Source organism: Actinia tenebrosa, unplaced genomic scaffold (genome assembly GCF_029948245.1).
Source record: "Actinia tenebrosa isolate PJP-AT-01 unplaced genomic scaffold, QUT_ActTen_1.0 PGA_scaffold2__45_contigs__length_23673736, whole genome shotgun sequence".
NCBI lineage: Eukaryota > Metazoa > Cnidaria > Anthozoa > Actiniaria > Actiniidae > Actinia > Actinia tenebrosa.
In genome coordinates this window covers 11,091,135-11,113,492 of record NW_028292579.1, presented here as the reverse complement: position 1 = coordinate 11,113,492, position 22,358 = coordinate 11,091,135, and the positions used below count along the sequence as shown (strand labels likewise).

Genomic DNA, 22,358 nt, shown 5'->3' with positions numbered 1-22,358 from the left:
ATCATAGTGGCAATGTGTTCTTTACGTCTAGTTTTCAAATCATCCTGACGTAGAGAAGAAGACCTCACGTCGTATGAAGATTTCGTTATAACCCGGGCAGCTCTATTTTTTAGTTTTTGCAGTTTGTTGGACAAACCAATGCCTATTATGCTGTCCCAAACAGGACTACAATAGTCAAAATGACACTACACCGAGGATTTGTAAACCGTATTTAAGGTATCAACATTGACGTAAGGGCTTATTCTCCTAATCATTCCTATTCCTGATGAAACTTTCTTGCAAACCTTTTCTATGTGGGCAGACCAGGAGAGTCTATCATCGATAACCGCGTGGTATTTAACGATAGATTCATGTATATGTCTTATTAACTAAAAAGACTGAAAGTCGTATTTTCCTTTAGGCTCTACTAACCCACGCGATTGAAGCCAGAACACTGCCGACTGAGAAGCTGTATTAATACTAATAAATATGTGAATTACGATACTAGAAATCTTCTTTTACCGCTCAATTATATTGCTTCTTAAGCCCGGAGTTACAGCCTTAGCTGCTAAACCAGCGTATGAGCCCAGAGTCTATGAACACATCATTCAAATCCATATATGGTTACTCTTGCACAATAATGCACTTTTCGCAAGAAGAAGACAAAAAAAAAAATAAAAAACCAAAGGCATTTTACGAATGGGCTGCCACAAGCAACCCTGTAAAAAAAATAAAATGAAATAAAAAAAATAAAGGCGTTTTGCGACTAAAACAAGACATCAATATTAATTTTTACCCCAATTTTGTGTATAAGCCACAGCAAGGTTTTAAAACGAGTCCACAGGGAGAGTAGTGACCACAGCTAATTTGATATTAGTGGAAAAAAGGTTTGCTGGTCACTGCAAGACATTAACCTTTTATGGTCTCTGGAGTCGTGTACTTCAAGCCTGGGGTCGTAGGTTCGATTCTTAACTGAACTGCATATGTAACATGAATTTGTTTGATGTGTTGTTCTTTCCCTTGCCAAGGGATTTTTTCCACTAATTTTCATCCCTCCCTAAAAATGATCATGTGAGTCAAGTGTTGTATATAGTGTGTGTGGAGTGAACCTCAGAGCCCTTAGGGGGAGTGATGGTGTGGACAATCCAAAATTAAAATTACATTGTCTGATGTTTATTGATCCATTGTAAAATCTTCCACAAAAAAATTTCTCCTTCACTGTCCTCATACATCTCCTACCAAAACTTACAACAAATCAATATAACAATAAAAACTTAATCTTATAAATGCATAAAGATGTGTAAATGTGCACTCATATTGATCCAATAAAAGCCAGTCAAGCCAGTTTTAAATATACAATTAGATTTCGAATATCATCCCAAGCCATAAATCATCTTTATCCTACGATTAATAAATTGCCATCGAAGGAATGCTCAGGGACTTCCAGGTTAAGAGGTGCAGGACCTTTTCTTATTCTTCCTGATGCATCATAATGAGAACCATGGCAGGGACAGTAGTATCCACCAAATTCACCAGCATTAGAGATGGGGACGCAGCCCAGATGGGTGCACACTCCAATAAGGACCAGCCATTTATCACTTTTTACACGTTCCATATCATCTTGGGGGTCACGTAGACTTTGCACGTCTACTGAACGGACGTCATCTATTTCTTCGTTGGTACGATGTCGGACGAAAAGTGGTTTGCCTCGCCATTTAAATACCATGTTTTTACCTGGAATAAATGGGATATGTCAGCAAAATGTAATACGGATGCTTTCTTTAGTCGTATATGTAGTTACACTTCATTTTCTCATTAACAGACATCTATAAAATGGAAATTTTTATAGTCAGATGACTTTCTTTTTCCCTAGAGTTCCATCCCTCTTGTTGTTCATATTAGAGAGGTTTCACAGTAGCTCATTATCTTAAATCAGAATGATTTAAAAAGCTCATATTGCTGGTTTCAAGCTGGTCTAAAAATGTTTTGTGTTCACAAAACAGATATATCAAAATAGTTGAAGGAATTACTTCCTGGTCATCTCATACATTGATCATTACCCCAATAAGGGGTCTACAGTTACATCACAACAAGCAAAAGTATGACCACATGTAATGTATTTGAATATTACTATGCAGGGCTTTTGTAAGTGTTTTTATATAAGTATCAATGTACAGTCAACTCCCATTACCACGGACATACATCACCACCCTCAGGGCCAATCAAATGGTGTCCATAATAACAAGTGTTAGCAAAAGTGCAAGTAATTACTGTTATTTTTTGTCCGTTTTTTTTTGCATGGAGAATTTGCTTTTGTTAGCAATAGTAAGGTGTCTGTAATACTGGGGAGTTCGAAAGATCTGACTTAACAATCAGCGATTGCTTACCTTCAGGAATACTATCCAGATCAACTTCAATCTTCGCCAAAGCCAACACATCAGCTGAAGCACTCATAGTTGACAAAAAGTCAACCAACATGTTTTTGCCGACATGAACTCCAGTAATACCCATTCCTGCAACAACCATGTAGGTGAATGCTCGTCGGCTCATATCTGACTGGTTTGCAAGACTGGTATCTCTTGTAGTTTCACGACGATAGTCACCAAAGTCTGGAATTTTTACATCTGTATGACTGAATCTCACTTGTGATTTACCTGGGGAAATATTATTGAATTATTTAATGATTATAGAGTAAAATAGTGAAGAAATACTCTTGGTTGCTGCAGGCAACAATCACATACTCACATACAGTACACATAGCCAATTACATCATTTTTATGAGTAAGTGTTTACAGTGCAACATGCAAAAGTATGACAACATTCACATACTTCTATGCACTAACTTTCATAGTTCAAACAAACACATTTCAATGCGAATCTGGCTGGTTTTACCATATAAGGCTTGTAAAAGCTTGTTTGGTAGCCAAAAGCCTAGCCTGTGCGCAGAAGTATGCGAATAGTAATGCATTAAATTTGGTTATACATTTGCACATTGCGCTGCAAGTTACATACATGTAAATCATTTCCATCACTTATGAAATGTTTTCATTCTGATAAACATCCATGAAAAGGTTCAGTGAAGTATACTTTTTTTATTACATGGTTTTGAAGCTACTTATGGGAAAAGTAGTTAGGGGGCAAGGGGGTAGATGAGTTTAATATTGTCTTGAAATTCGCAAATCTGGCTGGCCTCCTTACTTTTCATATATATAGGCCTTTCATACGCAATAATGCCTTGTGGTCTGTATAGAATAGCGTTAAGAGAGCAAATAATAAAATTAGAAAGCCTATACCTAGGAAAGTTAAAAAGCCGGTTACACCGACAACGCCACACGTCTAAACTAGTTATTCGTCGGTAAAATTATTTCATAACACAAATGTCGGTACAGTCAACACAAAAGCTAATAAACACTTAATAAAAGACTGTTAAATAAGCGTGTTTTTACCTAAGAGTTTGTTAGTAGCGACAACATTTCCAGTTGGTATGATAGAGCCAAGACTTTGGTTTGTTTTCTGTACTGGAGGAGGGACTAATTTTTCAGCCTCTGGAAGAATAACGGCCACTGATCCTCTCAAACCGTGTGCTAGATGCGTTGTTGTTCCTGATAAATACCTTGAAAAGCCAACTGAGTAAACTCTAGCCGAAAACATGGCTCTAAAGTGTGGTATTTTTTACTCAGTGAGTTGCGTTTGCAAAAAGCCGAACAAAATGGCCGACACCAGGCTCGTTACGTCATATTTTTACCCATCATACAATGCGAGGTTTCTCTAATTTTAAATACTTCAAATAATTTCTATAAGATTTTCTTTAAAAATTGAACAATTTTACTTAGAAGTATTTTCATCATAATTACTTTTAAAGTGAAATTTTATATGATAAAATCGATAAAAGTGCGATATAAAAAGCATGGGCTTCCTGTGTCATGTATAATAGCTACTTTGGGCTCCCTTTATCTTCTGTCACGTTAGATCGCGGGCTCAACATAACTTCAGCGCGCCATTTTTAATATTTTGTTGACATAAATATCATTTTTATCAACTATCAAGGTCAGAAACAGTATGTTTCCTTCAATTAAATCCTTCTTCAATAATTGTTTTGAAAAATATAAACTTCTGGCTTTCACAGCGTAAACTTTTTTATGCACAAAATTGAAAATAAAATGGAAAAAATGGACGGTGAAGTTGACAGTGGCTCCGCAATCTTATCTTCCTCCTCCTTGGTGCTCCAGCCTTTTATTACTAAGCTAGGTAAGAAATAATTTGATTTATAAAGCCGTTTGTTACGGGAAAATTTTACCACCTTTTGCATAAAAAACTTGTATATTTTCTTTTACTATTTTGTATTTAAGTCTTGTTTCAATATATTGTATTTTAAGAGTAAATATTGTATTTTCTTGTGTAAAAGGTCATAATGTTGAAGAAATCAGAGTACGAGCCCTCAAAAACATCCTTCTTAAACTGGAACACAAGTTGATTTGTGTGTCAGACTTGGTACAGGAACGGGAACTGTTGATTCGTCTATTGGAATGGTTTAACTACACGTCAGCTCCCATGAAGAAGGAAGTGCTTGGGCTTTTAGAAAAGCTGTCAAAGGTTTGCCTCAGAATAAATTATTTCATTTAAAATAAATTAATCACATACTGTATTATATAACTATTGCTTCTATGTCCATTTTTGAACGCTGGGGTCCAAAATTTCTAATTTATCAGTAGCTACTGTCTTGTATCACTCTGTCATTTTGATTTAGTTTCAAATTGGATTTATAAAGTAGTTTATAACGGGTCACAATTTTTTATTCTCTCAGCATGTAACTGCAGCTCAAGTGCTTCTTAGTGTTGGTGCAGTAGAATTTCTATCCCAGTTGAGACAAGATGAAGATCCAGAGCTGTTCCAGGATATTGATAATGTTACTCACCTTCTATTGAGTATACCACAGACAGCTGGAGACACACATGATGATTGGTGTCTGTACAGACCACGTGATGATGAGGAACACAGCAATATTCCTGTATCAGGTTATACTTCAAATACCAGATCTGAAATTCATTATTTTATTTAATAGACTTGAAAATGTAACGGGAAAGACTAGTGCTGTATCTTGCTAAGTATAGATCATTAGTCAAAAGACTCCTTGCATTGATTTCCTAGAGGAATTGTTTGGGGGGACAGAACAATAGGCCATCTTTTCTTATGCAAAAAAAAATCCATTGTTTTGTCCCCCAGTACAATTTATTCCTCTCGGGAATCAGTGCAAGGGATTGTATAGAGGTTTGTTCCATCATGTGGGCCATAGAGGGCCATAATGGAAACTACTGGGCTACTAGTAAAGTATGTCTACCCTTGTAATAAAGTCATATTATTATTATTTATTATTATGTGATGACAGCCATGACAGGAGGCAGGAAAAATATTGAATCTGTCCTAATCTGATTTCGTGATAAAGAATTCAGTTTCCCATGGGAGAATTCCATTGTAACATATCCTGTCATGGCTGCCATCACGTGATGGTGCAAAGCCTACAGACATATGAAAAATATGAGCCAAAAATTAGGTCCTTAGATTATAGCCACATGTTAGCTGTAATATATCGTATATTTATAATGCACATTTCATTTATTTAGATTTTAAACTTTCCTTACCCTTGTCTTTTTATCGATAGTTCATTGTGGATCTCATTTAAAAGTTGTGTCTTCTTATACTCCATCTCTGCCTAATACAACACAACCACGACCCCCTATCCCAACCAGAACCAGTGCACCCCTGTTGGGTACCCCCAAGGGATATTTTAAGGAAGAGAAAGAGTCATTTCCAAGTTCTCATGATAATACTTCACACGCACAGTCATCGATAAGCACAACCCGTTCTCAAGGTAGGTTAATAAAGTCACATTTTGGAATAAAAGGTGGCATATGTCATCAATGAGCACTGCCCACACTGTGCTAGAACAAAGGAATTGCAACACTACCTTTGGCACAACAGGGCTTAAAATAACTGGACTTGTTTGGTCAAATTTGTGCTTTGCTGGTAATTTTGACCAGTAATGCTTAGCCAGAAATGAGGTACGTAAGACTAAGCAAAAACTGATTTGGCCTGTGATCATGACAGACGACTGATCCGCCGTTATTCTAAGCCTTGCATGATAATTAATGTTCAACCATTATTGAACCAACTAGCTAACACTTAATTGGTAATCCACATACTTAATGACAATTTGACATAATGAATTCAACACTAGGCCAATTGTTGATACTCAGCTGATTCTTGCTCAAGAAATTTCATCTTACAGTTTCCCATATTTCTTTTTACAGATTCTGTACTTCATTCTAGTGGCTCTTTATCATTTTTCAAATGGCTTCCCCTCTCCTCTAGTGATAGACACATCCTGGCTGTGACTGACAGTAGGCTTCAGAACAATAGCCCTACTCTTGTTTCAAAGTCATGTGAATTCCTGGCAGATGTTCTTTTTAAGGATTTCCCTGCTGAAATATTCCTTCAAAGACCAAGTGTGTTCAAGGTAAATATATCATTTTAGTTTGCTTAGAAACATTACAGTATCTTGCTCTCTTAGTAGTATGAATGGTGCTTTCCACAGATGAAGTCATGATTGTACGTCATATGATTTAAATGCAGACAAGCCAAGCCAAGCGCACATGCTAATATGCTGCAACAACAAAAAAACCCTTATTTAACGTGCAAAGTACACTTAGCTGACTGCTAATTTACAGCCAATTGGCTATTAACAAGCATGGTTGAGAAACAGAATTTGAACTAATCAGAAACCAGGACAAATACAGTCTCAGCTAGTGGCCGCAGCGGGACTCGAACCCGGCACCACTGGATTGCGAAACCGACGCTATGACAACTCGACCATCCTGCCTTCTTTATCAATGTTTTTTTTTGTCTTGTTGTTTCCAATTTGTGGAAAAACTATAGTTTTTTGATTTTATTCTCCTTTTCCATGTAATCAAAGCCTTTATTTGCAATGTTTGTTCACATTTCAATTCCACAAGGCTTTGCAAAATTTATTTTTAGTAACCATGAAAAATGCTATTAGCACAGGAAGCCCAGCTTTGGTTTTCTTAATAGGGTTGGGTTCTGTGTCTAACTCTGTGTCAAACTTAATGTTTGATTTATCCTTCTTACACCCTTACAACAGTGTCTCGATAATCAATCACTGTTTTTTATTTTGCTGTTGCAGAGTTTGATTGGATTGCTGGAATTCCAGGGTTCTGATAATGGCCCTTGTGTTCCACAGTGTGCTATCCACTGTCTGAAGGAACTGTGTTGTCATGTTCATGCCAGGCTGATGGCTACAGCTGATCCAGCCTTGTTTTGTCCAGACCAAGGTAAATGGTGCTAAAGTTGACCAGTGATAACGGTGATAGAAATAGGGACAGGTGATAGTGTTGATGACGGCAAGGGCCACAGTGTTGGTGATGGTAACGGTGACAGTGAGAGTGTTGGTGACTGTGACCATGACTGTGACCGTGACTGTGACCATGACCATGACCGTGACCGTGACAGCGACCATGACTGCGACCAGCAATAGGTCTATTAATTATCATTGTAGTACTCCCATTTTGTTCGGCATTAGGAAAAGTTTTATGTGTTTCATCTATGCTTCACATTTCAGAATGTTGGAAATCTCGGCAAAACATGTTTTTGTCCAATGAAGTAAAAAACGCTGCTGGTCAACAAGGAGAAGAATATATTCAAGAACGTGGCAGTGGTGATGGAGGTTTGGGAAGGTACGAACAGAACTGTCTGGTATAGCAGTAAAACATTTGCATTTCACCACTGTGTCCTACATTGTACAGGTCTAGTTTTGGTTTCATTCCTGGGGACACCATGTTTACGGTTAGAGTTTGTTGGGTATTTTCCTTGCCTTGCCTTCTCACTCAAGACTCACTTGTGTTGACATGGACTTCTTTTTATATTTATTGGCACTTCAACACAATTTGTGAGACTGAAGTGTGTCCTTGAACTTGCTTCATTTGTCTTGACAAGGTTTTCCTAAAATATTGATTAGCACTACACCACAATGCTGGGAAACCAAATGTTAACAAATGCTTTTGTCTTGATGCTCTGATTGTTTGACTGTCTAGTGATGCACCATCATCATCAAGCTCATCAACAGAGCATCATCCAACAAGCTCAACAGAGGGTGATGATGAAGAAGATGAACTTGTAATGGAAGCTCTGCAGTACAACCAGCTTGCAGTGGAAGAAATGTGTGTTATGCTGCTACCTCAAGCACTGCAAGTTATGAATGGTCATCTTAGCAGTCATCAGCAGGTACTTACAAGCACTGTAGAACTGCTGTTCCATGTGGGAGAGTTGATCAAGACCGTGGCACCAGATGATGTTTGGCAGGAAGGCTCACAATCCAATATTGTTATGGTAAGCAATGTTCATTTAGAATTGGTTCAACTTTGGAATTCTTTTTTTAAAATAGATATTTTAGCATTTTTATGACACCAACACTGGCACCACCATTGTCATCTCTTATGATCTGTTGTGTCATCAACCACATCTTTCATTTTTCAGTTTTTCATCTTTTAAAAAATCCTATTCAAGTTCACTGTCATTTTCAAAACTGTTTTTGTTATCCAATTTTATTATCTTACCTTCACCAGAGTCGTCAAAGGTATCATACTGTCTGTTATCAAACCAATAAACTTAGCCAATAGCAGATATCAGAGTTTTACTCTAATGCCTTCGAAGAATGGACTACAAGTTTCAACAATGCGGTAGCCATCTTGAATTGTGAGGCATTTTGGGTCACCAAGGGGGCAGAGTTTTACTCTAATGCCTTCAAGGAATGGACTACAAGTTTCAACAATGCGGTAGCCATCTTGAATTGTGAGGCATTTTGGGTCACCAAGGGGGCAGAGTTTTACTCTAATGCCTTCAAAGAATGGACTACAAGTTTCAACAATGTGGTAGCCATCTTGAATTGTGAGGCATTTTGGGTCACCAAGGGGGCAGAGTTTTACTCTAATGCCTTCAAGGAATGGACTACAAGTTTCAACAATGTGGTAGCCATCTTGAATTGTGAGGCATTTTGGGTCACCAAGGGGGCAGAGTTTTACTCTAATGCCTTCAAGGAATGGACTACAAGTTTCAACAATGCGGTAGCCATCTTGAATTGTGAGGCATTTTGGGTCACCAAGGGGGCAAAAAACCCAAAGATCTGAGAAATTTCCTGATATCTGCTATTTTAATATTTTTATTATTAAAATAATAATAATAATGGGGTTCTTATATAACGCATTTCACATGGTCTCAAGGCGCTTTTACAAATATGACCAGTGGAGGACTTTACGGGCTGCGTATTAAGGTGCTATTAGCAGCTGTGCAGCTTACAATCATGAGTATGAACCGTTAGTAGATTAGTATTATGCCTCCAAATTGCTTCTATCAATATGGTAATTACCCTCAATGGGTCACACGTTTTATTGTTATTATTTATATTTCTCCCAGGCATCTAATGTCGTCTCTAGTCTGAAGCTTCTTGGTGAAGTGTTGGTACATCACATTCAAGAGAGTGGATATCAAGGGCATGGTGTTAGAGAGGAACATAGTCTGTCTACTCACAGAATAACAGTTGTTAATTTAACAATGTTCCTTGTTCACCTTCTTCAGACTCTTGTTCCTCTTGATATTGTAAGTACAGAAGTATAGCTGTGTTATATGTGGCATTATTTTACTACAACTACCAGAATGCATTGCAGACTTTGCTAGTCACATTAATGATGCCTCATGAGTAAAGTAAGGCCTTTGTTTGTTTAACTGAAAAAAGAAGTGGATTCTGTTCATAGTAGTATATAAGGCTATCATGCAGGCAATGTATTAGGGTTTGCATGGTTGCTGAAGCAGTAATACACTCACCTCACTACTGTTGTGTTAAATGAATTAGGTGATGGGGATGATGATGATTCATGATAATGATAATACATGAAGATATAGAAATATAGATAAGTTATAGTGCTTGGGAACAAGGTTATTCCGGACGATAATAATAATAATAATGATAATGATGATGCATGATGAAGATGATGACACACAATAATGGCAATGCTGATGATATATGTATAGAATGAAGATGATGATGCAAAATAATAATGATCCAGGATGATCAGATAATGATGATGATGATGCATGATGATGAAGATGATACACAATAATGGCAATGCTGATGATATGCACTGTTTAATAAACGAGCAAGAGTGTTTTATCGGGTATAAAACACGAGGCGTAGCCGAGTGGTTTTAGACCCGATAAAACATGATCTGCGAGTTTATTGAACGGCTTAGAAAACTCATGATGTATGTTCTCATATTGTACAGAATTCTTTACGAAATGAACCAAGTTTGATAGAGAAAATCCAAGTTAAAGTTTATGCAAATGAAGACGAATCAGATATATCTGTATATCTATATCAGATATAAAATCACCTTCATGGTCATGATTTCTATTGTGTTTTCCTCATGAATTATTAATGAGTTTTCTAAATGTATAGAATGAAGATGATGATGCAAAATGATAATGATCCAGGATGATCAGATAATGATGGTGATGCATGATGATGATGATGATGATGATGATGAAAGTTTTGGATGATATCATTAACTATGGTGATTCTGCTGCAATCCATCCATCCATAATTTTCCATTACCATAGCAACACACTTATCCATGTTTGCATGGTTGTCCCATTTCAGGCCAGTCGTGTTGTCCCTTCTGACACAGTAACTGTCATTTGGCTGCTGTCAATGGATGGAATCCTGAGTACCACACACCCACCGCTGCATGACTGTCTACTAGAGTATCTGTCTGTCCTGGATTCCAGTTCATACCAGACATACCAACATGCTAAGAACATGTGTCAGTCATTCCAAAGCACTTGTGAGCTGCTCAAAGCTTCTAAGTCAAAGGTAAGAATTGATCTTCCCACATAATGACAGTGATGATGGTGATGATGTTGATGATGGTGGTGGTGATGATGATGAAGGATGAGGATGAGGATGAGGATGAGGATGAGGATGAGGATGAGGATGAGGATGAGGATGAGGATGAGGATGAGGATGAGGATGAGGATGAGGATGAGGATGAGGATGAGGATGAGGATGAGGATGAGGATGAGGATGAGGATGAGGATGAAGGTGAGGATGAGGATGAGGATGAGGATGAGGATGAGGATGAGGATGAGGATGAGGATGAGGATGAGGATGAGGATGAGGATGAGGATGAAGGTGAGGATGAAGATGAGGATGAGGATTAGGGTGTGAGTGAGGAAGAGGGTGAGAATGAGGATGAAGGTGAGGGTGATGATGAGGGTGAGGAGGGTGAGGGTGAGGGTGAGGGTGAGGATGAGTAGTTAGCCCTGCCCTGACTTAGATCAGCCCAGATAGTTTGGGGGGTTCAATTTGTGAGTCAGCCAGCCCAGATGTTGTGTTTGGGTATTTGAACCTTTTAATAGTTCCTTTTTAATGAATAGAATTCTTTTTTATGATATCATAGCGTACTCAAGTGGTCTCCTTTGTGTTTGTTTCAGACATCTTCAATTCCTGTATCTAAGCAACTTAGTCTTGCAGAAGATTCCTTACTCAGTATAGCCTACCACAGACACATGGGCCTCATTAAAGAATCCATCCAATTGAGTAGAACAACATGTTCACCAGAAACATCCCCAAGTATAGTCCAAGCATGCCATAGCACGGTGCTTAGGATTCTGTCTCACTATGATAGGACTATAAGGGTCGAGGGGTACAAAGAATGCCTGGGCGTGGTCAAAGAGTCTTTAAGGATCAGTCATGTAACCCATCCACTTTCTACTGTTTGTCAAGGCATTCTGTTTTTGTTGGATACAAGGGTGATGTATCAGATTTGCTGCTTTGGCTTGTATGATGAAGACCAAGAGGTGAGAATGGCTCTACAATTTTGAACATGGGGAATCAGGGTGGGTGGGGGGGGGGGGGGGCACAGTGGTAGTGCACTCACCTCTCATCTCTAGGTCTCTAGGGACTACTGTTTGATTCCTAGACTTGTTGTCACATTTGAGTAGAGTCTGTTTGGTCTCTCCCTTGGTTTGATGGTCTTTATCTGGGTTCTCCAGATATCCTCCCTCTGAAAAACCGAACATTAAATCCCAATTCAATCTGTGAGTTAGCGGTGCCCTGACTGATCAGCCCAGAGGTTGTTTTGCCAGCTTCCATTGTTTTGGGCATTGACTATTGACTGCCAACCCTATATTTTTCTCAATCGCAAGTTTTCATGATTTGTTATAATAGTTCACTAGTACATTATCTTATAGTATACTAATGTTTTGAATTTGATTAGTATTATTATTTTCATCACAGGTGCAATCAATAGCTGTAGACCTGCTAGAAACTCTACTTCTAGGTCGACTCAGCATGAGCAGCCAGCTATGGAAGAGACTACTTGATGTCATAACCCCTACCTTACCCTTCCTAGAGGGATTCATTGGTACTCACCCCACCCTGGACCAAAGCATTTTGGAACTAGTTCTCTCTTCTCCAGCAACCTCTGGCCAGATCACTTCTGATGGACAAGTGATGACATTGAAAGCTCGGGACCAGCTTAAAGGAGCATTAATGCTAATGTTTCTACAGAACCCTAGTATTAGGACCCAGGGGCTTGCGGCAGTAGTTGGACACTTGACAGCCGACAAAACAAGTTCCTGGGGACAGCGTTTATTCAGAAGTAGACAAACGGAGAATCTTAGAGATTTGTTTATTGTTGATCAGTTGACTTCAACCATGAACTCTCATACTCCTATGTCCCATCCAAGTGTGGAGAAAGCAGAGATAGTCAAACTTTGGTCTATTTATTCGTCCAAATCAATGGACTGGAATATCAGGAAGTCTGCTGCTGAACAACTGGCAATAATACTACAAGGTAAAGAATATTACAAGGTTGGTAAAGAAGGGCGTAAAAATAAGAACTATTGACAACAATTTGCTTACGCCTATCTTTCCTTAGATCCCGAATGGCACAGCGAGCTTCTAGATCTTAAAGCCGAAGAGACAACACTAGAGATCCTGAGAGAAATACTTCAAAAGGACGCAGATACCCACACCCCTACCACGCCCTCCTCAAGTATGGAGATAGTGCCCCCTTGTCTAAAAATTCTTCGGCTGCTGACAGAGTACAGCTGGTCTTGTCGGCGGCGCCTCGTGAACAAGATGTCTGTCTACACCATTATAGTCATGTGTTCGGTGGTTTGTCGGCCCAGTGTACAAGCAAGTTATGAAGCAGCTTGTCTGCTTGCTTTGTTGCTGTTTGATGAAGTGGCGCAATATTCTGTTGAGAAGAGTCAGAGGAGAGTGTTTAGTCTTCCTTCCTGTCTTGTCAAGAGGTAGGTTGGTGCGTTTGTATCAAACTCGTGCGTCAACATCACGAGATCAACAATAAGTAAACAAAGACGCGCGCTTGCTGTGTGCAATTATGAAGCACGTGGGGGTTGTCAGGACACAAGAGAAGTGTTATGAGAAGCATTAGTCGTGGCGGAATGTCTTCCAATTCCCATAAGCTTTCTAACTGCGCACAGCTCAACAAGCAAGTTTTTTATTACTTTTATAAGACACATTTCAGTATACTAACTCATCATAGCTTCCTCTGTTGATATCAACCACATGGCCGCAAAGTCATTGTCATTCGACTCTCTTTGCAATGCTTGCAAACCATCAATTATAGAGGTTAGTCTGTATACTAATTTAACGTTTCCTCAGGTACCAACTTCCATTCAACCCAGCTGTACACAAATCAACCAGTGAACACCAACTACCACCACCTCAGAACCCAGACCCTCTCAAGACAGACCCAGCTCTATCAATGTTGAGATTTCACTGGAATCTATCATGGCACGAGAGTCTAGAGAAACTGTGTGCTGTCCAGGGAGACGATGGACGAGCCTCACCTAGTAAACAACACAAGTAAGTAGCAAGCTGGGCCTTGAGCAGCAGATAATATATGTATTGTTACATATTATTAGTTATTATTTATTATTACTTCATGTTACACTAGCGAAAACATTGTGGTGTTAATATGTCAACCATTTTCACCAAATCTCGTGGCAAGTTGCTTTGTGTCACCAGCCAACCGATCTCAGGTTGGAACATGAACAACACACAGGTTGATGTCACTAGAAGTATTGCTTATGACATTTCTCATAGATTCTGGGAGAGCCTACGTTGGACTGCAGTTGATTGCCAAGTTCTTCGGTGTAGTCATGTTCCAGTATGTTTAGGTGATGATCTTCAAGTCATGTCTACTGCAGTGTCTCATTTCCCGGCTAAAGTAGCCTTGATGAGAATACGTGCCTCACTGATGGGGGATCTGGGCGTGGCCCATAGGGGTGACAAGATGGCCATTGAGAAATTGTACGCTATGAACTGGCAAGAAGCATTAGAAAGGTAACGAGGTTCGGCGCATTCCTTTTGATGAGAATCAAAAGAACCGACATGGTGGCCATGTTTAGAGTTTAATTCGATGACTCGTGGAATCGTTAGGTTAAATGTAGAGAGGGCGGTGAGAGCGCTCCCTCTCTCACTCATGCGACGCGGGTTCGATTGCTTGGTTGTTCTCTCCTCTGCCGTGAGATTTTTTATCCGGTTTTTCTTCCTCCGCGAGAATGTACTTCTAAATTCAATAGTAGTGGAACGAGCACCACGTTTGTTAACGTGGCTATTAAGTGCCACCCTCGTTAAATCAAGGCGGTCGATTTGTCTATTTATTTTATAGTCAGTAAAACATAAGTTGAATAACGTTGGTTCTCTCCCCGTGGCTTGCTGGTTTCGAGCATTTTTCTCCGGGTACTCCGGCATAGACCCCTTGCAGCACTTTGGAATGCAGCTCAATCTGGGGGACAAAACAATAGGTTCCAATAATATAAGTCCTCCAGATCGAGCTGCTTTGACGTCACATGGGGTCTATACTGGCTCCTGCCATGACCCATATGACATTGGTCATATAGTGGTAGCCACCACCAATGTGATCCCGTTTCAAATCCGCGGGGATTGGTGTCGTATGTGAGTAGATTTTGTTGGTTCTCTCCTGTGCATCAAAATCAAGGGCTTTTAAATGGGTTCTTTTCAATGGTTCAACATTGTAAACAAATGCATGACTAATCACGTACACCATCTCTCCTTCAGGTATCTTCTTGTCCTGCCCAACAGTGTCGATGATGATGAATTACTCATCGAGGTGTTAAGACTGTTATCCTCTATGCTCACAAGTCCTTCTCGACCACCAGAGCCCGTGGTGGCTTGGATGGCTAGGAATACCATCAAGAGTGATGGACCATTATTGTCTTTATTAAGAACTCCAGCAGGGGATTCTGGGAATGTTACGTCACAAGCTGGGACCGAGTCTAGAAGGTAGGTATTGTCATTACTGATGAAGATGATTAAAGTGATGATTACGATGGATAAAATTGATGGTGATGATGATGATGATGATGACGATGATGTTGATGATGATGATGGCGATGATGATTGCGATAGATAATGTTGATGATGATGATTACGATGGATAATGATTATGATGATGATTATAACAACGCTTGTGATGCTAATTTTTGTGGAGGGAGGAAATCTGAAGAACCCGGAGAACTAACAAATAACTTTACCCACGACCAGAATGGCGCACGTGAGGGGAGTGAAATCTAATTTATTCGCATTATAGTGCGAAAGGAAATATATAAGAGGATAACCCTATCGTTAATTTTTTATTTATATATTTTTATTTTATTAATTTCGTCACCAAAAAATACACACATTACGCGTAATAGAAAGAAATACGCAGCATAAGAGAAAGGAAAGAAAAGACGAGCAGTGTGACAGGAGGCGATAACAGGACAGAGTTTATGTGTTTACATATTTACCTAGTTAAGCATTTATTATTCAGATAAACTTGTAAATAGATCTGCTAACTTGTCCACTAGCACTTGTAAATTTACTATTTTATATGGCTGTCGACTCGAAAGTTTTTACTATTTCGACAGCCACGCACACCCAAACATGATTGTTATTGTTTAATTGGTTTATTAGTTTATGTTCAATTGTATATTTGTATCTCTTTCCTATATATTTCAATAAATGTAAATAAGTGTGTGAATAAATAAAAGTCTAAAAAGTCTAAAGTCCCAATTAACAAACGCCCACTTGAATATCTCCTAAGATCAAATTAATTAATAGTGAGAATACAATACAATAATGGTCAGAAATGATGACAAGTGTCAATATAGGTTTCGTTGTTTTATACTTCCAGGAACCTACGCAAAACCATTCTACTATTCTTCAGTAATCTGGTAAGATGTCTTCTTCAGTGTTCCAGCCAATGGCGGTTTGATGGTGAACGTGTTTTGATTGGAGAACTAGCATACGCCGTAACCTTGAATCTCGACCTCGCTGATAATCCATCATACTACGACCTTCCTGTCCTGGAGAGCGCTTTGGAGTGTCTTGGTCACGTGTCTGCTTGTAGCCAATGGAGTGCGCACTCGAGGAGTCAAGACGCGTTGGGACTGTGTACTAGTCTGCTGCAGTCATTAGTCCAGGTACGAGACTGATATAAATAATTGCATGGGAAATAACGCTGCACGTTCCCTTGCGCCTTTATACTAGAGCACTTGAAGTGTTTGACCTAATGTATACATGTATTTATTTCATCCAATCAAAATACTTAACGACGAACAAGGTACGGTCCACCATAGGGTTGATCATGACATCCTCTCAACCATTCAGCGTTGCTGTAATTCAGTTAGAACAAAGGGATGTTGTATATATAGAAAGCAGGGGTGGTGTGTGCTGCAAATGCACTGTCCTGTCACTGTGCTCTGGCAATTATGCCATCTTTTTTGTTTTATGTGTGTTTGGTGTATCTATTGTATCATAGGTTGTATAGCCATAGCATGCAATACTGCAGCTGCTCTAACAGTGATGCCATCTTTATTGTTTGATGTGTGTTTGTGTATCTATTGTATCATAGGTTGTTTCAGCCTTCCATGCAGGTCGCCTAGGCTCTAGCACGTCATTTATGGGTAAAGGTGTTACATTTCATGCTAGTCTGTGTCTGGTTCATCTTGTCAAAGAATTGGATACAAAAGACCCTAACAAGGTATGAATACTGGAAGTCTTCCTACTTCTGTGCACTTCTTCAACTTGATAGAATTTATTTTTTGGACTGTGATTTGTATAGACCTCCTCGGCTTGGGCTTAATGTTTTCTCATTTCAGACCACGTGTCATTCTCTTGAGAATAAGAGTCTTTGTTTGAGTTGTATCCATGATCATGTGTCTTCTCATGTGCAACCGTTAAACAAAGAAAGGATACTCTAGGGAATGAAACGTGGTCTGAAATGGAAAAACATTGCGCCCGAGCGCGCCCGAGACGAGGAGGTTTATTGCCATCCAGAAACCTGTTTGATAATTCAACAAAGCAAAGTGACAAAACCTATTGTTAAAATGACTCAAAAATAAGAATCTTATGTAATTCTAGTTTTTTACGTAGGCTCTTTTAGTGTCGTTACGCACAGAAAGCTCCTATATGATCCTGACCCTAAAGTCAGGTACAAATGAAGTAACGTATGCGAGGAAGATTTCATTTCGGCCTATATTCTTTCAAGTTTCATTTTGTTTTACGGTAGTATCCCAGCTGTCATAATAACGGTGACTGGTTGCATGCCGAATTGCAAAAATAATGTTTGAGTATTTCTGCTAAAAATAAATCTCTTTCCCTTGGGCGTAATGTTTTCTAATTTCAGACCACGTGTCATTCTCAGTCTCTAAATTTTTTTGTTTAAATTGTTTCAATATTCTTGTGTCTTGTAATGTGCAACCGTTGAACAAAGAATCTTATTCTCAAGATAATGACCGGCACGTGGTCTGGGAATACATTACGCCCAAGGTAAAGAGGCGTTTCTCAGGCCCCGTCCACAATCCGGAAATTTTTGTATCCGGAATTTTTTTTCGCGGATACGGGTTGCGTCCACACGTGGCCGGAAATTTTTGTATTCGTATCCGGAAATTTTCGAAAACGGTCTCCAGAGTGGAAATTTTCGAATACGCTACGAATACGGATACGTGTGGACGGTCGTATCCGCAAATTTTTGAATACGCTGACGTAAACACGGTTTTGCGCATGCTCAATAAGAAAATCTATCCGTCAAAGGGACTAGGCACTAGCGTGCATCAGGGCGGATCAAGAAATTTCCGGATACGTGTGGACGGAGCCTTACTCCTTGTACTGTTTTATTTTAGTCATGGATTTCCAATTGGATTCAAGATGACGGCGACGGGCAAGCACTGGCTTGGTTGGTCACCCTGTGGTCCGATCGTTCCCCTGAAGTACGGTGGATGGGTTTGAGTATAGCAACTAGCTTGGCCAGTACCGTAGAGGGTTATGAAGCACTGTTTCAAGCCCTACAGGGGGTGGCAGGGGGTGTTATTGGTATATCAATGCCATTGATATTAGATGACGGCGAGTGTGGTATGGTTAGACAACAGGTAAACAAACATGGAAACAATAATGTAAGACAAAAAAGTAACTTGGTGATGATGGTGATGATAGTGATGATAATGCATGATGCCCGGTGATGATGTCGATAATAAAACTGTTGATAAATGGAAAGCATGGGTGGCGTGCGCTGCTAGTGCTTCGCCTCTCACCAATGCGGCCCGAGTCCCGAGTTCGAGTCCCGCCGGTCTCGGTGTTGTATGTGAGTAGAGTCGTTTGTTGGTTCTCTCCTGTGCTTCGAGGGTTTTTCCTTCCTCCACAAAAGTAAAGTTCTAAATTCTAATGAAACAGTAATGATAAAAAGGTAAATTATACACCGTGAAAAGATGAAAAAACTTACTGACGTTTCGGATGCTAGCCCTTCGTCTTTTACTCTGACGAAAGACTAGCGTCCGAAACGTTAGTAAGTTTTTTTCATCTTTTCACGGTGTATATTTTACCTTTTTATCATTACTGTTTCATTAGAAACACCGACGCAGCTCACACTAGTTTTTAGCTAGTTATCTGTTCTAAATTCTAATTCGATCTATCAGCTGCCTAATCAATTGTGTTACAATACCTGTTAGGCTTTCCACCGTCCACCTAGGAGTGGTATTAGAAAACCGGTAGCGGCAGTTAGAATGGTATAAAGGTTGTGTGTGATGATAATGATCTGGTTGTATCAAGAATTTTCTCATCTCCTCTGTTTATCTATTAAAACCATTGTTTCATTTCCCACTAGGCCACACTACTGTTGTGTAGTATAATCAGTAATCTATCTACGGGTGCCTCGTTGGTTTCTGGTACTTCTCAGGACCCTGGAAACCAGGTAAGAAAATTCACTTAAAGGATTCATCAAGGGTGGTGTAGCAAGCAGTATTGATTCCACTCATCTCTCATCATGCTGAATTAATGTAGTTAAACCCCAATTTTTTTGCTTTCATTTATGTATTCATTTTATTGGTTAGTTTTTTTGTTTTGGTTATTAGCTTTTCGAACCCTGAAACAACCTCTGGGCTGATCAAAGTCACACGAGACACGAGACCCCAGAGCTGAAAGATGCTGCACCACCCTTGATTTCCAAGGGTCATTGGGATACTCCCAAATTTGCTATTCTGTTGTCTTATATTTTTTGAGCAACGCATTAATGTAACATATGTTATTTATTCCAGGAGTCTCTTTCCATCATAACCACTCTAAGGGCACTTATGGATCATTATCGATTCTACTTTCGTCTCAACACAATATTGACCAACTTTTCAACCAACGCTCTCTCGCAGAAGGCTACAAGCTCACGTGCTTGTCAGAGCACGGCTTCAGTCTCCGTGTCCACAACAAGCTCAAATATCCCTTACAGGCACTTACAATCAAGTTCTCAGTCCGTTAGCGTTACCTCCGAGGCAGTCCTCAATGCATCGCACTCCTCGTCACCTGTTCCCAATAGAACGCGTAGTCCTGGTGACCAGGGTACTGTCCCACTATCTAATGGGAGCTTGTTGTCGTCAAACGCGTCTGGACAGACACAGGAATCCCAGTCACCGATTTCTTCCCTCGTCCCACTCTTAAACGAGAGAGGTCTTCCCAGTGGGTAAGTTGAACATGAGGAACATACCACGTTACCTACCCTATCCTCCCTTAACGATCCTGATCTGCCCAGCGTTTTGTATGAGCATCCGCTACAATTTTATCTTCAACCAATCATTCTGAATAATGTTATTTTAAATTCATTTAGAATTAGGTGAACTAATTCACGCTTTACTTCTATGACGTCATCATTCTACTCCCCTTGGGCTTCACTTCCGTGACGTCATCATTCAATTATTTCCAATAATACTCTTATAATTTTTTGATGAATTCACCCCAAATTTCTACTAGTAATTGCAATACAAAGATATATGTTCCTTTTTAGGCATGCTCTTTGACGTCATGCTATTTTCATGACGTCATTATTTTCATACCGTGACGTCATCATTCAATCATTTCCAAATTAAGAGTACTTTTTATGACTTCACCTAGAATGTCTACTAGCAGTGGCACTACAAACACATACGTCCCTTCTGAGGCTGGCTCTTTGACGTCACGCTCTTCTCCAGTGACGTCATCACATACGCCAGCATTTGTCGGTGCCTTGGCACAGCTGATGCAAGCATTAGTAACTGCTGATTCTGCGCATACTATAACAGCTCTGAAGAGAAGCAACATGCTGAGTGTATTCTGGAGGTGAGAATAGACCAGTTTCGAATTCCAAATTACCGCTGTGTTCCTTGATTACAGACTCATTTACTCAGGCTTAGCCTCAAATCAGTGTTTAAATATTCACAAATACCAACGGTAAAGTAAAGAATGCACAACTTCAACAATACAAACATTTTGAAACTCGACGGACCTTGACTGGAACACGTGAATATTCTCAGCTCGCTCGCTCTTATGTATCCCAGCCATCAAATCCAAGACATATGGTGGTCGTGCTTTTTCCTACTCAGCAACCCAATTATGGAACTCTATTCCAGACCATATTAAAAGAGAAGAAACCAAGCCTAAAACATTTTTATTTAAGAAATATTTTAGTTGGATAAGTAATGCAATGTATATAAGTGTATTTTGACTGTCACTCATGTGAGGCGCATTGAGGCTAGAAATGCGCCATACAAGAATCTACATATTATTAAAAGTATGCTGCTTCGACCATTTGGCATGACCATCTTTAATGTATCCGCATACTTCTATGCACGGGCTTTTGGCTACCAAAGAGATTTTACGTTTTACGCGCCTTATTTGTTATAACCAGCCAGCAGCCTCGCATGAAATATGTTGATTTAACTTACAGAACCCGTGCATAGTATGCGAATATATTAAATGTGGTCATACATTTGCGCGTTGCGCTGCTATGTAAATTAATTTTATGATATCGAATGCAAAGACAACTTGATTTTTTGTAATTTCAACTTTCTGGAGTAAGGACGTTGGGCTTCGTGACCGTGACCGTGCCTTGTCCCTGCTTTCTGATTGGATAACTAGCATTTCAGTTCAGCAGATGGTATCCGTACCGTAAACGTGTCTTGTGCGATGATTATCACAGAAAGTTCTTGTTTAGGCGGAACAGATTTTTTTCAAGAGGGGTAAGGAGATCGGGATCTACCACAACTTTTTCCCGCTTTCACTTGTATCCACTTGTCCCAACTGAGCTGTGCTATCGTTGCTGATAAATTCAATCACTTCAGTTTTATGGTACCACAAATCCCCTATCCGTAAGTACTAAATATGCTTGTTTTTCTTGCCATCACAGCCACCTCGATTCTTCAGAACTTCAATCTTTTCTCCAAGTACAAGATTCATCACCATCACTGTCATGTGCTGCTGTAGTGGTCGTCCGTGAGGTTCTTCACATGTACTCGTGTCTAGTACAGATGACCCACGCCCTGGCACGTGTTGACCACACCCTGTTGTTTGACCTCCAACAGGACGCTGTCACCATGCACAGAATTGTGGGATTGTTAGCAGTCGTGGTTTCAGATTTAGGTATTACAGTTTAGTTTTAATTTCCAAGTTTTTTAAACGTCGACAATAAGCTCGATTTCTGTTAATGACATGACCACCTTTCCACGTCTTTTATCTCGTTTTGCCTTTTGCAAACCTCAGCCAAAAGCAAATATATTCATTTATTTGTCTACCTTTTGGATATCTTTACGATTAAAGACATACAAAACGCGCGCGCGTGCTTTGTGCACGCGGGGATTGACATAACTCGAGAGAAGTGTTAAGGCCGGTTTAGACGGTACGATTTTCGCCTACAACTATCGTATACAACACGCTCGCGTCTGTCGTAGGCGAGTTGTAGGCTTGATTTACACGCTACGACTCG

The 22,358-nt window shown here is 39.7% G+C and overlaps 2 protein-coding genes across 2 annotated transcripts in view; one reads left to right on the top strand and one right to left on the bottom strand.

Annotated features, from left to right (window-relative positions):
• Positions 1-1,130: 1,130 nt before the first annotated feature.
• Positions 1,131-3,703, bottom strand: LOC116300614 (cytochrome b-c1 complex subunit Rieske, mitochondrial). The gene is made up of 3 exons (XM_031709519.1): positions 3,426-3,703; positions 2,367-2,633; positions 1,131-1,713 (listed from the first exon to the last, which is right to left on the bottom strand). The coding sequence occupies exons 1-3, from the start codon at positions 3,628-3,630 to the stop codon at positions 1,376-1,378; spliced, it is 810 nt and encodes a 269-aa protein (XP_031565379.1). The 5' UTR covers positions 3,631-3,703; the 3' UTR covers positions 1,131-1,375.
• Positions 3,704-4,013: 310 nt separating this feature from the next.
• Positions 4,014-22,358, top strand: part of LOC116300621 (rotatin) — a 25,019-nt gene continuing 6,674 nt past the window's right edge. The window contains exons 1-23 of the mRNA XM_089033513.1: positions 4,014-4,227; positions 4,385-4,572; positions 4,784-4,994; positions 5,639-5,848; positions 6,288-6,493; positions 7,178-7,325; positions 7,613-7,727; positions 8,085-8,379; positions 9,463-9,645; positions 10,703-10,915; positions 11,536-11,901; positions 12,341-12,899; positions 12,984-13,359; positions 13,733-13,936; positions 14,177-14,416; positions 15,155-15,379; positions 16,272-16,560; positions 16,992-17,120; positions 18,262-18,507; positions 19,239-19,325; positions 19,669-20,084; positions 20,513-20,716; positions 21,783-22,015. Of these exons, the coding sequence (XP_088889639.1) occupies positions 4,119-4,227; positions 4,385-4,572; positions 4,784-4,994; positions 5,639-5,848; positions 6,288-6,493; positions 7,178-7,325; positions 7,613-7,727; positions 8,085-8,379; positions 9,463-9,645; positions 10,703-10,915; positions 11,536-11,901; positions 12,341-12,899; positions 12,984-13,359; positions 13,733-13,936; positions 14,177-14,416; positions 15,155-15,379; positions 16,272-16,560; positions 16,992-17,120; positions 18,262-18,507; positions 19,239-19,325; positions 19,669-20,084; positions 20,513-20,716; positions 21,783-22,015 (5,452 nt within the window). The 5' untranslated portion in view covers positions 4,014-4,118. The remainder of the gene's footprint in view (positions 4,228-4,384; positions 4,573-4,783; positions 4,995-5,638; positions 5,849-6,287; positions 6,494-7,177; positions 7,326-7,612; positions 7,728-8,084; positions 8,380-9,462; positions 9,646-10,702; positions 10,916-11,535; positions 11,902-12,340; positions 12,900-12,983; positions 13,360-13,732; positions 13,937-14,176; positions 14,417-15,154; positions 15,380-16,271; positions 16,561-16,991; positions 17,121-18,261; positions 18,508-19,238; positions 19,326-19,668; positions 20,085-20,512; positions 20,717-21,782; positions 22,016-22,358) is intronic.

Coding starts and splice junctions, on each gene's coding strand:
- LOC116300614 (XM_031709519.1), bottom strand. CDS start 3,630: ATGTTTTCGGCTAGAGTTTACTCAGTTGGCTTTTCAAGGTATTTATCA. Junction 2,634..3,425: donor CGCTACTAACAAACTCTTAG/GTAAAAACACGC, acceptor ATATTTCCCCAG/GTAAATCACAAGTGAGATTC. Junction 1,714..2,366: donor TCTGGATAGTATTCCTGAAG/GTAAGCAATCGC, acceptor CATTTATTCCAG/GTAAAAACATGGTATTTAAA.